Source organism: Coturnix japonica, chromosome 14 (assembly GCF_001577835.2).
Source record: "Coturnix japonica isolate 7356 chromosome 14, Coturnix japonica 2.1, whole genome shotgun sequence".
NCBI lineage: Eukaryota > Metazoa > Chordata > Aves > Galliformes > Phasianidae > Coturnix > Coturnix japonica.
In genome coordinates, this window is record NC_029529.1 from 4,594,417 (window position 1) to 4,611,076 (window position 16,660).

Consider the following 16,660-nt stretch of genomic DNA (forward strand, 5'->3'; position numbering starts at 1 on the left):
CACCCCCCCCCCCCGCTCTTCTTTCCCTTCCGCCTTCTATGAAGGTAGAAGGGAGCGTCGGCCACTCCGGGGGCGGCAGCGGCCGCTCTCTCAGCCGCCTCCTCCTCCTCCTCCTTCGCCTCAGAGCGAGCCCCATCTTTGTGTGCGAGGCAGGGAAAGAGAGAGGGAGGGGAGCGCGCCGCCCGCCGCCTCCAGCGCCGCGCTTTGTTCGGAGCCGGGGGCTCTATGTGCCCGCCGCCCCCCGGCTGCCCGCGGGGACGGAGGCGGCGGGAGGCGGCGTGAGGAGGGGCCGCAGCCCCTGAGGGCGGTGGCGGCGGGGAGGGAGGGTGGGGTGGCTGTGGTGGCTGTGGGGGGCGCGCGGCCGCCCCGTGTCGTGCCCGCGCCCGTGCCCGCGCGGCCGCCGCCGCCGCCGCCGCCGCCGAGGGGGGGAAGGGGCCGGCTCGCTGCCCGCCGGCCCGGCCCGTCGGCGGGAGGATTGATGTGGGGGGGTCTGACATGAGTCCGCCGGCGGCCGGGTGCTGCCATGTGACCGGCTTCAAGGTGGAGAACTGGAAGCAGAACCTGAGGGCCATTTACCAGTGCTTCGTGTGGAGCGGTTCGGCCGAGACCAGGAAGCGCAAGGTACCGGGGGCGGCCCCATCCACCCCCCTGCTCTCCCTTCCCCTCCTCTCGTCGGGCCCGCGGTTCCCGGCACGCGGTCGTGGTGGTGGTGGGGGTGGGTGGGAGGTGGGATGTTGGCTGCGGGTGCCCCCGCGGTGCGGGCACGGCGCTGGGGCTCAGAGCCGCCACCTGCCCCGCTCCGCCTTGCCCCCTTTCTCCGTCCCCGGGGCCGTTCCGCAGCGCCGCCGCCCCCCGGAGGTGCGGAGCCCTGTTCCCGGAACGCGGCGGAGGCTGCGGGGAGGGGAGGAGGGGGAGGGGAGAGCCCCGGGGCGATGGGCACGGCCCGACCCGCGGCGGGGCTTTGTGCCGCAGGGAGGGGTGGGGGAAGGAGGCACAATGGCTGGGAGAGGCTGGGGGGAGTTGACGAGGGCATTTCTGCTGTTTATTTATATATATATATATATGTGTGTGTGTATATATATTTTTTTTCCTTTGAAGATCGGTGGTCATCCGGTTGCAAAATGGGATTCCGGGTAGAGTGGGGGGTTGGGGGGAGAGCAGGAACTGAGTGCGGAGGGCACGGAGGGGGATAGAAGGAGCGAGCTGGGGGGTGCGAGCGTTCGGGGCACGCAGTGCGCAGCGCAGCACCGGAATCCGCTGCGATGAGGACAGACGTGACCGTCCCACCTGTGTGCGGCAATCCACACAATGCTGAGGAGCCCGAGCAGAGCCTCCCGCTGCCCTCCGTGCCATCAACTAGTTTGTACTAATAAGTGACTTTGCAGATTTCTATCGGTGGTGATGGTAATGGCCGAGGAGGGGACTGCAACAAACAGTGCGGCTGAACTGCGGGCTGGGACGGCCTGTTGGGCTGTGGGTAACTCTGGAGCTGTAGGTGTGTGCTGCAGGGCTGAGCGGCCCCTCTGTGTGAGCTTTGTGTTCTCTGGGAGTCCCCTGTTTTATTTCAAGGGAGGAAAAAATGGAATCCGAAGGAAAATGATCAAGTTAGTGGCTTGCTTGAGAGCGCTGCAATGTACAGCCAAAGTTGTGTTCTGCATCCCTAACGCACTGCAAGACAGTGTTATGGAGTATGTTAGGCAGAATTGGGTTTCATTTAACCTTTGGTATGTCAACATACGGATGGGTTTATGGTACAGCATACGTGGGGCTTAACATACGTGTGCTGCTGAAGGAGTGGGGTAAGAAGGTGTCTCAGAGGAATATTGCTTGTGTTACATGGCAGAAGGAAACCCAGAATTCATCAGTAAGATGAACACTTCAGCTTCCATTATTTTGAATGAGGAGCATCCCTTACAGCCATGGGCTGCTGTTGGTTGGGTTTCTTCTGGAATCTATCACTAGTGATGCATGTATTTATTGCCAGCTGTTTTTTAAGCCATAGTAATTGCTTGCTGTAATCAATCTGTGCTCCCACCTTTACCTCTTTGTAACCCGTGACACTCTTAGGACAGGCAGGCTCATAAGGCAGAACGGGGTGGTTGCGAAATCATCTCATCGAAAACATCCTTTTACCAGATACGTGCTAAAAATGCCTTTTGTTTTTAAGCAGATTTCCAGTCTGGAAATAGTTGGATTCTGAGTTCTACCAACCTGAGATGTGTGGGAGTAAATCATCACATACAGGGAAGTGTTTTGGGTACCTGCATTTGGTGGTGAATTCTTATATTCATAAAGGTAGAAGGAAGTATGGGAACAGTTATGGTGCTTACCTGCTGTACATGGATGTGAATCCTTCCCCTGCAGGATTTTTCCTTGCTGTCCATGTGTATCCTATATTTACATCTCAAACTTCATAGCAGCGTTTTCTGTTTTCGGATACATAGTGGGATAACTAAAAGGCAACCCGTTGTCCTTTATATAAGATGATATATCGTCTTTTATATATATATACTGTGTGTATGTATATATAAGGAGCACAGCCCTGACGTGGTGATGGACCAGTTAATTCATGGTGAGAATTCTCATTCTTAGCTCTAATCAAAGCAATGAGGTCAAATAAAGGTTTGATAGAAGGTGATTCGCAATTTCTGTTCCAAAAACCAGGGGCGGTTGCATCCTTCATTTGGCACAGCAAACATTCACAAGATGTAGCTGATCATTAATGGAAGCATTGATGAATTTAACTGTTATTCAGATGAACCTAGCTGTAAAACAACAAGCAAACCCAAACGTTTGGGCTGTTGGTGCTTGGGAGCCAGATGTTAAATTGTTGGGTCTCTGGGTTGCTAATGTTCTATCCCTCCTAGGGCTGCCTTATAAATCCAGATAGCAGTAGGAACTGCAGGGGGCAGAAAGTGTCTGCTGCTCCTCTTTTACTTATACTGCTTTACTGCATTATGCTTTAGAAGACCATTTTGACACTGCTTGCTGCTTGCTATTTGTTTTTAATGCGTACCTTTGCTGAGAATAAGCCTTGATGAGCTGTAGCCTTCATTACAGCGTTCTTCACATCCAGAGTTCTTAATAAAATAGCTGCAAAGCGCTGTTTGTAGTCGGAAAGCCATTTCCTGTACCTGTATTTGAATTCCCAATCAGAAGGAAGAGGTAATTATGAGCGTACATTTGTTAATGCTGGAATTCTGGTGAAGGGTTCAGGAGTGTGTTTGCTTCCATGGGATTTCAGCTCTCCTACTGGTGTGTTGTTCTGCCTCCATCCAGGGGCTGAGCTGTAGCTTTGTGCCTGTACGTGCTGTTATAGGCAGAGCTTTGCTGTAGTGCGAATGTGCTGCTGCTGGTAAAGCCTAAAGGAAGTCAAAACCTGAGCATTGTGTTGTTGGAGGAGTGGAATAGGAAGAAGTCTGAAGGGCTGGTGTTGAACTTGTAATGGTGATCAGGAGCTAGAACCAGCTTTTGGCTCTTAGGTAGAGTGGCGTAAAATTGGGGTTGGTCATCTTGGCTTTGGGACTTTGACCAGTGACTTGATTTGTTTTATTTGTGATATAATGTACTGAATGAATACATAAATACAAGCTTTGCCGTCACCTTCTGTAGGTCATGGGCTTTACCTTGAGTGTTTTGATGGAGGAAAATCCCTCATGCTTAAGGACCTCTCATAGCATTACTTAGATATATATGAAACCACAACTTTCCATGCAGGAATTATGGACCAGACCGAAGATGATAAGAAGACACACCGCCAGCCCTGTTGGATCAGCTTTTTCCTTGAGTCACACTTGAAAAGCTTTGCTTATTGCTTTACAATTACAGATGAGAACAGTCGGTTTTGTGGTGCTGAACAGTTTCAGTTCTCCATCAGGGAGGGTTTGGACGTGTAGATGCATCGTTGTCTAGGAGTTAGTAAGTAATGGCTTCAGCACTTGAAGGGCTGATGCATTTACAGTTCAGTTCTGTCCTGCAGGACCACAAACCTCAAAGGAAAGCTCTGCCTGGTTCTGAGTGGTTCTTACTCTCACTGCTCAGAGAAGGTGCTCAATGATGTGAGTAATCTGGTGGTCATGAGTGCAGCCGTGATAGGGACAAGGTCCTATCTGAAATGTCAGAATGTTTGTTCTGTGCTTCTGACAGCAGGTCCAAGAGTAATGGGCTGTCAGGGGTTGTCTGTTCTGCTCTCCTTGGTGGTGGATGTATTCTAGGTTCTTCCCTCTCATGTCAGAAATTCTGTTGTTCTTCCATTATTCTTTGTTCACATGGACACTCTTAGGTATGAAGAAACATTTTTGTATGTAGGTGATGAGCTGCCTATAGATCTCTTCCTCATTCACATGTATGCACTTCTGACTTCACATGCATCCTTCTAATAATTCATTGAGAGTTAATTCATAGGTACCAGTAACTGGAATTACTTTGGTTCATTTTTTTTAATGTTTGAGGTGGGAAAAAACATCTCAACAAATAAATGCCGCATCATACTTATGACAGCAAGTATTGTGCTTCAGTCTACATTGATGCATTAAGCTCTTGCTAAGGTGACCTTTTGTTTGGAGAGTTTTGGGACTTCCTGCTGGGTGCCAGGTGAGGTGTGCTTGCGTTCAGCCTTGCCTTGCATACCTGTCCAGGAGCAGGGAAGTGTTGTTTAGGCAATATGCTAAGGGATGGGTAAGAACCTTACTAAGCTGTGTAGCCTTCTCAAACTCAGTATTTTAGTTTCTTAAGCTCAAACGTCCTTATTAATTTTTCTTTAATACTTCTAGCAAACGTCTGGATTACAAATCCTATGGAGGAGTCCAGGATTCAAGAAGCTCTTTTTCAGTTCCCTACTTCACTTTGGCCGCCATGCGACCTATGGTTCACTCAGGAGGGATGTTCTTGCCATGTTTCATTGGGACTGCCTTCTCCCTGGAGGCCCATAAGGAGTGTCAGAGTCAGCTGCAGCCTTCACTGTTCAGCAGTTCTCATAAATGAGCAACCTTCTGTAGTTCTTAGCCTCTGAGGAGTGAGGAGGTCCTTAAACCTGCTGAAGGTAATGCTCTCTTTCCTCTAGATGTGCAGGCGCAGTCTGTGGTATGAGAGATACCCAGGCATTAGGTTTGCACACATGGGTTTCTGTTGCGCTGCATTTATGTCTCTGTCATTGGAGAAGACTGCAATACAGGTCCTTGCTCCTACTGGTGCTCATCCCTGTTGTGTGTCCTACAGCATGGTTAAAGAAACATTTGATTTCTTCACCAAAGATCAGGGATTCATCTACTCTATGGTCATGAATAGTAAGTTCTGAGCTGTGGGCTTGGAACCATCAGGACTTATAGAATACTTACTTGTCTCTCTTGCTCTGGGATCAACACAAGCAGTCTGGTACAAAGGTCATGGAGATCCCTATTGTTGGGGCTGACTTATGAGTAGTAGTTTTCTACTTCTTTTTAATATGAATGAAGAGACTAAAAAGTGAAGGAAATGAAGACTACTTTGGTATGGAGAAACTTCCTTCTGCAGCCTTATCAGGAGTAAAAGTTTGCTGATAGCCAGATTGTTTTTTGGGGGGTAGTTGTGGCACATCTTTAATTTTGTCTGAAGTCAGTGATGTGATTTGCTACAAACCTCCTGAAATCTTCAAAGCTCTAAAACCAAAATTGACTGCTGATGGTGTGAAGGCAAGCAAAGCAGAATTGGTTTGCTTGAGTTGTTGGACTATGTGTTGAGCTTTGTTATAAGCCATCAAAGCTTTATACCCCAAACAAAGACCAGCTGATATCCTCATTGTTCTTTCAGGCCTTAATCTGTAGCACTAATGTGAAACTGGAGCTGCAAATCTTTCTGCACCTTCCACCCTTTCTTTCATTTGAGGATTTTCTGTCTTGGTGACCAGAGAAACAAGTCAGTGGGTGGATGCTGCAGATGGACAGTGCAAGTTGCTGCTGGTGGCTTCTCCTGACTTCCTTTTAAACAAGAGAAAGATGAACTCAGTTGGAATGCTTCTGTTTCCCATATTAAACCTAGCACCGATACTTGTCTTGATTCTTGCTCCTGTTTCCTGGTAGGGCCCATTCATTAAATTTCCTTTGATTGATGACCACTTGATTATTTTTTTTTCTTCTTGTGCGTTCCTGGCTCATTCTTGGTTCTCCAAGTGTTTCTGACTCATGGCAGCATTGAAGGTGTGGAGCAATATAAATGGGTTTTTTTGCTTATTTATCAGTTGTAGCAACACAGTGGGAAAGGCAAAATCTGAAGGTGACCTATGTGCGTTTTGCTGGACTTGCTAGAAATACATTGTTACAGGAGAGCTCTCTTTGTTAGAGCCTCTCTAGATGTGGGGGCAGCAAGAAGTGCCCTGAGCAGCCTCTTGTTAACCGATGGGCAGTGGAGCTAAGTGAGGGAAAGGCTGTGATAACATGAGGGTTTATTGTGTGAGCCCGGCCTGTGTTGTCAGCAAGCAGCCCTGGAGTGTAGGGAGAGCCATATGTTACCCGAGAGGGCTGAGTTGGGAGCCTTCCTGTAGCAGAAGCAGTTCTAGGAGCTGATAGATGGATTCTGACTGGTTGAAAGCTGCGTCTTGGTAGTTGTATTCTTTTGCATATTGATCTGGCAGTCCTTTAGGTACAGCCTGCTTAATTTCAGAGGAGAACTTTGCTGCATTTGCTGCTGGTACAATCAATGCTGTAGGAGTGAGTCACTGCAAAGTTAACCTCTGTTCCGTTTGGTTCAGAACACATTTCCAAACAGTGGTACCACGTTGTGTAGCAGCTTCAGAGCAGTGCCTGGTTTGACTCAGTGCAGAGGCAGCCTCTGCTGTGACGGTATCTCCTGTTTTAGAAAAATACTCACTTTTATCTATTTCAAGACCTATTTGATAACCAGCAAAGTGAGCTGTTACCAGACACCAGTTGACTCAAAGTAACCTGAGATTCGCTTTATCAGTAGGTAACAGATTAGCAGTCTGTCTCCTCACAATCTTTTGTGTCTGAAATAAAGCAAATACTCCAGTCTTTTTGCAGCCACCTGGTTGTGCGGAGCATTAGTTGAGGCTTTCTCAAAGCTGGTCGGTTATTTGTAACACTACTTGAAAATTCCCTTTTTTTTCCCATGCATCTCTGAGGTTTCTTTTTGCCTTCTTCCTTTCCTGTGCTTAATGGAGCTTGAAATTAACGTGACTCTGCTTGTCTGTCTTGTGCACAACGTGCTGCTGATGCCAGCCCATCCCTGGGAAACACTCCTGTGAAGGTCCGCAGTGTGTTAAATCTGTCAGCAAATGGAAAAATGGGCTGTTGGGCAAGGTGACTCTGCGGGAAGGGTGGACATGGCTACAAAAGTTGTTTGCAACGTGTTCAGCAGATGCGATATCTTTCTTAGCTTCAATATTGGGACCAGGGCAAATTGTGATGTCCTGTAACAAATGCTGACAGCAATAAACGTGTCAAATCTATTAAACATCCTCGCGGTATCGGCAGTGGTGAGAAGCAGATCTCATCTTTGTTGTGCTTTTAGTCTGGAGTACCGTGGTGCAGCTCTTGGCCCTGTATATTAGACCAGTTGTTCATGCACATGTCAGTTCACCATTTAGAAAGTAATACATATAACTCTAAAAGTTACAGAATTAGTAATAACAATGATTCCTTTTGCCTAACCACACAAAAGGCCCAGCAGTGTTTGGATGCAGTTGGGTGGCGTGGTCGAGGGGTATCAAACACCGATGTGACGTTGTGTTCATCCGTAGTGATTGCTCTGCAGTTTCACTCAGCAGTATGTGCATCTGAGAAAAAGACCACTTAGATTTATCTTCCTGAATTTAATGCCAAGGCCTGTATGCACGTTTTGCTTTTGTTTTCTATGAAGTGCAGGCATGACTTGACTCAGTGCAGCGTGTTGGCACGGAGAGAGAAAACAGCATCCGTAATGTTTGTCTTTGCATTTACTCGCTGGCATCACAGTCATTTCTACCAAAAAGATCCCCATACTAAAGCCATTCTTCCCCTCCCTATGAGTTCAGATTTGTTCCTACACGCAAGTTAGATTTTTAAAGGACATTCTTTAGGATAAACTTGCCAAATAAAACTAAGATTTATCTTGCTCCAGATGTATGACAGCTCCATAAGTGAAGACAGCTGAGATAGCTGACTCATTCCAGTACCTCATCGGTGTTAGGTGAGCCTTAGTGACCCTGTGCCCTCTGGTGACAAATGCAACATTTGTCTTAAGGCTGTGTGTTTTTCTTTGCCTTGTACTGGGTTATCCTCATAGCAGCGCCTCATTTTGTTCTTAAACTTTATTGCTGCCCTACTCGGCTGCTTGTGAGCAGGGTGAAATCCTCACATAGTCGTTGCTTTCTGTGCATTGCAGATTTGTCATGCTTGCTTAGTAGGTGTTCCTTTCCACCCAGTGAATTACTAGGTACATTTAGAAGTTGTGTTAATTCATTGGTAATTCCTGACAGCAGTTTGTGCTCATGGCGGTGTGGTGATCTTAACAGTGATGTGGAGAGCAGAACAGGCAAAGGAGTAAAAATAATTCCACAAGTTCAGTGTGTGAAGAGGAACAAGGCTTCTTCTGTCACTATGAGGCTGTTCCATGAGGAAACTGATCTTAAACTTCACCCAGAGGAATTTTATATTAATACCTGTAATGATTTTTGTTGTCACATAAGAATTCTACGACTTTGGACTTTGTGTTGTTTAATGTTTGTGATGCCCCCAGTAAATCCACTTTGTTGTTTTTTTCTGTATCTCTTTCCAGCTTTCTGCATTGATTCAGTTATCGGAATCGATTCAGATTTGCCCATGCAGAGGAGTTACTATCCATCACTTGTTGGCTAATTGAAGGGGCCTGAAACACAGAGTGCAGTGGAGTGGTTCCAGAGTTCATAATTACAAGGAGTAGCAGTGTGTATTTGTGAAATAGTGCCAAGCTGAAAAATGAATAATGCACGTGGAGCTTTAATGAGCTCACTTTATGGTGCTAGATAATGTTTTTGGCCATCCACGTGGTGAAGTATTTAGCTAAAAGGAAACGTTGAGGAAGAGATCATGATATGCCTGAACTCCTCGGAATGTGTCATAATCAGTGCTGCTTTTTCAGGCCCTTTCTGAAAGATTTCGGGCAGCAGGAGGTGGAGTTTTGTCTTCCTTGAAGGGCTGTGTTCTACACAAGTCTGAATGGAGAAGAAGCTGGAAACTCCAGTTCAGGAGTAGCCAGAAGAACAACTGTATTACAGCAATTCGTTGTAAAGCAAGCCGTTCAGTTCTGTAATCACGTTGTACCTGTGGGTTGGAGCTGTTAAATGATTTAGAGCAGTGGTAAAAACACTGAGAAATGATGGCAAGGAGGAAAAAGAGTAAGTTAGCAAACCTGACTGACTGTAAATGCTTGAGTTAATGTGTAAAAACTAGTGCTACCTGTGGGTATTAGTGAGCTACAAATGTGTGCTGGAATTGGCATGTGGTTTGGGTGGAAAAAGTGGCATTCAGGTATGGATATATGGATGGATATATATGGATATATAGGGATGTGCAGTAGCCAGGCAGTATTTGACTCAAAGGGTGTCTGGACAGTGCTCTCAGACACAGGGCTTGGATTCTGGTTGGTGTTGTGTGGAGCCAGGAGTTGGACTGGATGATCCTTGTGGGTCTCTTCCAACTTGGGATGTTCTGTGATTCAGTGACTCACTGGAGAAGCAGGAGATGGGAAGTTTAGAGCTTTTTGTGTGTTACTGCTGGAGATTGGCAGCTGGGAAATTCCAGCGCCTTGGCTGTGGGTGCCTTTCCTTAGCAGTGTAAAGAATCACCAGCACCTCTCTGTGTGTTAGTGCTGTCACACCGTGCTGCTGCAAGTGTGTCATGAACCAGAAAGGACAAGAGATAAAGATGGGGGAGAAAAAAGCCTTGTTTTCTTAATATTCCATCCGGCTTGGAAGTGTGCTGTGTGTCAGCATGACATTGAATGGGCAGTTGCACAGCTGGTAGCCAGGAGGGATCCCATCATTCCTCCCTTCCAGCTACCAGCTGTGCAACCCAAGATTCTGTGATTGGTAATGCATGCCATCCCTGGAGGTACCTGAGGCTGTGGATGGGCCCTGGGCAGCCCGAGCTGGTGGGGACAGCCTGCCCATGGTGGGATGGGGCTGGAGGGACTATAAAGTCCCTTCCAACCCAACCTTCTGTGGTTCTCTGACTTCCAGCTTTCTTGCTGTGGTTGCTTTTGCGGGTGTGCTCATGTGCTCAGCTGGAGAGGTGAAACTACTCTGATGCTGTGTAGTCACGAGAACTTTCTCCTGTATGCAAATAATTTTCTCCTGCTCCAGTTTCCTTGTGAAAAATAAATGAACCAGCGAGTGTAGAATGCCTGTAATTTGTGATCGGCTATTACAGAAAATCCGCTTTTCACATTACATTTAATTTAATGAAATGAATAGTGTTTTTTCTGAGTAATCAAGTTATGAGCGCTTGTTTCCCTCCTTAATAGGCCAGCCTCGAAGTTCATATTTATCTTTTGTAATCAAACCCTGTGAAGATGTTTTAACTTTTTTTTGAATAACGATGGTGATTATTGTTTTTGTTTTAAGTATCTGGTCACAGAGCACGTGTCTCGTTCGTGCTGCATAGAGTTGAGGAGATGGGATAATGGGATTGTAAATTAGCTATTTATGGGACTGGCTTCCCTCTGGCTTACTCCCCTGTGCAGTTTAGAGCAGCCGGAAGGCCGTTCCAAATGGTGCCAGCTGGCTGCAGCCCTGGGGGACCGCTATGGCAGATGGAGGCATCAGGAGCATCGCAGAGCCCCATGCATCCTGGGCTGGGGAAAGGTGTGGGCACCCACAGCCCCACCAGGGCAGGGTCAGGGCTGGTGCTGCCTTTGTCCTTCTGGGGCTGGGGAAGCCTGGAAGGGCCGGGAGTGCCCTGGGTTCCACTTTTGGGATGTGTGCTGTGAGATTTGGCTTTTGATGTGTTTCGAGTATATTAGCACCTCTTTTTTTCCCCCTAGTTTAATGCTAGCTTCTTGTGTCTGAGTGCTGCGTTCTGGAGCTTGTACAGCCAACCAGATCAATAACTTAATGTTGAGCCACTATGATACTGCCTGTTTTTTCCTCTACTACTAAAAATATTGTTTACCCAGAAAAGAAAGTTTGTTCACACTGATGCATTTTCTTTTTTATTTTAAAAATACCCTTCATGTTGCTACATGAGAGGAACTGCTTTAAGCGTGCTCAAAATGGAAGATATCAGAAGTTTTTAGTGCTTCATTTTTTGAGGTGACTTTCTAGTTCTTAAGGGAAATCATGCTATAGAAAACCAGTGTGATCTGTAGCTGGTGCTGTAGTAGGTAGGCAGGCCTGGTCCACCTCAGCCCTGTGGCTCTGTTCATACTTGGGAATGAGCTCCAGGACAGCATAGTCTTCCAACAGCAGTAGAACATCCTCAGCTGCAGATGTGCTTTGTGAAAAAACATGCATTTGATTTCAGTCCAGTGCAGGTGAGGGCAGCAACTGCGTGAAGCACCTTGAAGAATCCTATTAACTGGTGGCTGCTCAAACAGGAGATGTTTTCTGGTGGAGCTCAGAGATGCAGACTACCTGATGCTTCATTGTTCTCTTGCCCCGGAAGGTATTAGTCTCATTGCCTCAGTAATGCAGATGACACTTCTAATCCAGCAGCCCAAGATAGCTGCCAAGCCTGGACTTTACTCATTTGCTTACATTTGCTGCACAGATAGTTGATATAATGCAACACTCTGACCTGCAGCTTGGGGAAAAAAAATACCAATAGCTCATAGGCTTATTTGTGTCAGATTTCTTCAAGTATCTGATCGAAATAAGCCTATAAACTCAGTACAGTAGTATGTAAAAAGGCTTTATCTCCTCAGAACAGTGTGCAGACCTTGGGAATTAAAAACAAACCAAAGCAGGCCAACCTGCCAGCCTCCAGGAGGGTGTGGGTGGTACCGTGGGCCCAGCATGGACCAGCCTGCCCCTCCAGTGACACTCTGTGCTGGAGGAGGAGAGAGCTTTAAGCAGATGGGTCACAGAAAGCATTGCCTCACATCTCCCTCTATAGCATCTCCTTCTGCCGGAGACAGTGCAGTAAGTTTTGGTTGAAATTGGTGGGGTTTGGTTGGTTTTGTTCCTTTGAGTGGTTGATTGTAGATGGCAGCAGCGAGTACAGTTCATGTGAAGGCTGTGAGTTAAGTGGTGTTTCATTAAGTTGTGTTTTGGAGCAGTCTGGTGGAGCTGAAGCTGTAGAGCTCCACCCCAGAGGTCTGAAACGTGTGTGCACAGAGCTGTGCCCTTGGATGAGCTTTGGTCTTCCAATCCCATAGTGTTGACTTTGTCATTGAACGCCAGCATTCAGAGCTCTAGGTGTGCTTCCCTGATTCCTTTCCAAAGCAGATTATCCCAAGCTGACTTCAATTAACAGACTGCTTCAGCTCCGTGATTACTCCTCTTTGCTGGACATTTTTGCTACCTTGTTACATGGTGATGCTTTGGATCTAAGGGAACTGAAACGTCCTAGCAAGGTAGGGGATGAATTACCATCATTTGCTTACAAAATTTTCAATGCATTTTATAATGTAATTCACTGGAATATTCTCTCATTTGAGAGTTTAGAGATCTGTTATATCTACTTGGGGTACGTTTGATGCCATCAGGCTGTTCCTGTCACTGTAAGCGTACTTCTATGTCCAGCTTGTACTAATTGTGAATTAAAGTACCTTTATTTTTTAACAGGTTGAATCCTTTTGTCCTGGTTTTCCTCAGCATTGAATCCCACAGCATCACCTATTCCTCTGCTGCGAGTCATACAGCTTAGCTTCTGGGGATTCAGTGTTTCCTTCAAGTTAAGATCTTCGGATTAGAACACTTAATCTGTGAGATCAATTCTATCAGTGTTAATACTTTACCTTTATTCTGGTTCTTGAAGCAAACTAACGCTGCACCGTAGGTGTAGCTGATGCTTGGTGGAATCTCATAGGAAAAAATCTTTCTGATTGCTTCTCTCCACAGACTGCCTCTAGTTTTTGGAGCAGTGGATGTTGTGTCAGGTTGGTTTGTCTGGATGCTCAGATGTTTCTGCATTAGCCAGAAGTCTGGGCTGTTCTCTGAAGTGTTACTTCTCCTCTGTAGCTCTTCTTTAGGGATATCCTCTGTCGTAGGCAGTGTCTTTTTCCTTCCATACCTGGAGTTTCTCTTGGTGGCCTTCTTTGACTATACCCTGCATTTCTCCCTCAAAATTATCAGTGTGTTTACAGTTTAGGCAAATGTCTGCATTTCTGTGCTATTAACTCTTTACTGTGTGCTCACCCTTTCAGGTCCAATCCCACAGTGCTGTTCCTGGCGCTATCTGAGCACGCTGCTCTTCGTGCCAAGGTTGTAAGTGTTAATCTTGCCGCAGACTGGGGCGATAATTCAGTGCTGTCACAGCAACACATGCTTAAAGTTGCTTCTTGCCAGATATGTTGGCTATATGCTACACCAGAGAAAATTATTTCAGGAGTCTTATTGCATGGCCATGTGCTGTAGAACTCATGCAGTCAGCCTCTCTTCCCCCTGTTTATGGCCATTCTGACTTTGGGGAGAACTGTTCTCCAGTGAAATGCATTTCTGTGGAGTGTGAGTGAAGAGGTGGATGGATGATCTTCTGGTCATGGGTAATGCTTCTGGTTGTGCCTTGAGGGTATCTGTATTGTGTTTGGGCTGAAATGGACAGAAGGCCTTTAAGTTAGGTGGGGTGGAATTGAAAAGGGAATTGAACAGTGCCCCCTGTGCTGTTGTAGTTGCGTGGTCTGCAATAATTAGGTACTGTGAAAGCTTTACATTTTCTTTAAACATATGCTAGTGAGTAGATTGGTTTGATTCTGGGGAATTGTAATTTTCCTGCTGCACCTATCTTTACAGTTTTCTGAAGGACATTTTGAGAGCTAATTCTTTCTTAGTACATCTAGGTGCTGGCCCGTAAGATACTACTTCAGCTAGGTTAAATTCTTCTAATGTGACCTCACTTTGAATATTTCTTCTGTACTTCTCTGTTAATGCCTAAGGATACGTATCTTACCCCTGGTATTTATGGCTGTAATTTACAGAGGCGATGTTGTTATTTGGGCTAATTGGAAGATGCTGCTGTAACACAGATCACAGAGTAGAGGTCACCGTTGTTACTTCCTCACTGCTATCTCTTGCAGGTATTCTGGGAGCGTCCACACCAGGGGCTGTTCTGTCACAGTGATGCTGTAGGGCTATGAAAAGGGAAATGGATGCTTTTTGGCCCACTATCTAAGGTCATTCAGAACAATTCAGGATTTGCCCTCACGATGCTGATAAATGTAGGGGACTTAGTGTGGGACCTCTGAGGGAGGGGAACCCACAACATCCTGCAGACAGTGTTGGTTGATTACTAGGGAAGCGAGGCTTGCCTTTGTTCAGTATGAGGTAAAGTCACTAATGCTTTTCGCAGCATATTTCCAGCATCAGTGTGATTATGTGCAGTGGCGAAGTGTTGCATCACTGATAACTCCATTATCTCTTAAGAAATAAGAAAAGTTGCTGTGGAAGTTACCTTATTCTGAATGTGCTCTTGTAGGTCAAGATCCAGAAATGAGGTCAGGAAGGTTTGCTCCGGTGTCACACGTGTTATATGTGTCATGCTACCTTCTCTATTTTACGTTCTTTGTCTTAGTTATTTGCTCTGCTAGATTGTAAGAAACACTATCTTGAAAACCAGAACTGGGTGAACCACCTCTTTACTTGGCAGGGATGGCTGTTAAGCAACTTGAGATACTCTTGAGAAGGCCTGAGGCAGTGCTCTCGCATTCTTCTTCTAATCCTGCTGTAAAGCATAAAGACAATGTGTTTGTCCGCAGAGCAGTGTGCGTGTTTATAACCATAGAAACAGAGCAAGAGATCAGCACTAGAAATCTATATGTGATCTCATTTAATGCTTTTGCTCTCGTCTTTGTGAGATTACTGATTTGCAATTGTAATAGTTCCCTTGAAAATCCCCTGCTCGTACATCATGCTTTTAACTATTCTTTCAAGTGACGTATGCCAATACAATTCAGGTTTTTGCTAAGGTAGAAGGTGTAAGAATTCACCTTTTCTCCTTCACTCCCATGTTTTCCCTTGTTATTCCCATCCCGATGCAGTAGTTCGCATATGTTTATTAGATGACATTTTTCAGTATACAGGGGCTTTATGAACCCAGCCAGCTTTATCCTGCATTTCTCTTTGGAGCTGGCTAATGAGGGAGGGGGTGAGTTCTCTGTCTTATTTCTGGTCCCAACTGCCTTGTCTGAGTGAACGATATGTTGAGGTGGAACCTGCACTGCTACATGTGTTATGTATGGTAAATTAATTACTGGTACCATTTCTGAGTGCAGGAACGGGGGTTTGTTTGGAACGAACTGCAAGATGAGTTCTCTGTTCTTAGCATGAGACAGATTGCACTGTGGTTATTTTTAATACCAGATGCAGCTTCATTTTCTTTTTACCAGTGTTGAGCACGCATAAATTTTTGTTACTCTCTTAATTTCAGGAAGGAATCTGGAGTTTTTAATGAGCCATTAGTATACCAGCTAACGCCCTAACCAGCAGATAGTGTTGGTGAGTACGTCTTCCTTTAGGAAACAAGGACAAACTAGCAAAGGACACAGGAAAACATACACCTCATCTGCCACTGAACATTGTTGGTATGATGGGAGCAATAATTAAGAGTTCTTGAAAACTGTTAATGTTCCTGTAGCATGGGAAAGAACAAGGAGAGAAAATAACTATAACTATAACTATATATATATATATATATATATATATATACACACACACATACCCATGTTCTCGTTCTCATGAGAATGCATCTTCAGATCCTCATGTCCAAGGATGGCCTTCTTAGCTGTTTCTCTCCACCTCAATTCAGTTGCTCAGCTGGGAGAGGAGAAGCATTAAGCTGATCTGTGTACTTGAACTGACTGATTTCAGACCTCAGTCATTTTGCAGCTTTGGGGCAGGGCTTGTGGAGTCCTACCTTATGATGACGTTTCCCTGTTGGAATGCAATGTGGTAACCTTCAGAGTTTGCATCAAATTAGTTTCATAGTGAAGAGGAAGCTGTGGATACCAGCAGACCATCTTGAAGACAACTGACATTAAGGAGGGAAGGCAGGGCATGTAGAACCCACGCCATCAATCTTTTAGCCTGTTCAGGCATCTCAGCAGCTCAGTCTTAGGAAGTAATCAATATAAGGTAGAACAAAACAAAAAAGTCCATATTTTTTTTGCCAGTTTCTGTATGCAAGGTAAGTTAAATGAAAACGGTGGGAGAAGGAAGTTCCCGTAGCCCATACTGGAAAGTGTGGGAAGGTAGAAGCAGTGGAAGCAAAACTGCTGTGTGTACAGGGATGCTTTGGGGAAGGAGTGCCATAATATGGAAACTCAGGATCTCCTGCTATATGAGGTAGCTCCAGTGACCAGTTCTCCAGCTGGTTATCCAAGCAGTATGGAACAAACCAGAGCACTGTTCAGGTGCGACTGTACCTTTGTATTTCAAAGATGAAATATGGTTTTGGCTTGATTCTACCTGAAGTGTTTGTGGCTGTACAGCTGGCTCTGTCTGCCCCATGCACGTAGCAGAAGTTCTTCTCACACAGGGTTCTCAGCAGGAGTCCTT

At 45.9% G+C, this 16,660-nt stretch overlaps 1 protein-coding gene across 2 annotated transcripts in view; it reads left to right on the forward strand.

Moving 5' to 3' along the window:
- The first annotated feature begins 414 nt into the window (after positions 1-414).
- The window catches only part of USP22 (ubiquitin specific peptidase 22), an 87,178-nt gene continuing 70,932 nt past the window's right edge, over positions 415-16,660 (forward strand). For both annotated transcript variants that reach the window (XM_015876787.2, XM_015876789.2), the window contains exon 1: positions 415-621. In XM_015876787.2, the coding sequence (XP_015732273.1) occupies positions 496-621 (126 nt within the window). In that variant the 5' untranslated portion in view covers positions 415-495. The remainder of the gene's footprint in view (positions 622-16,660) is intronic.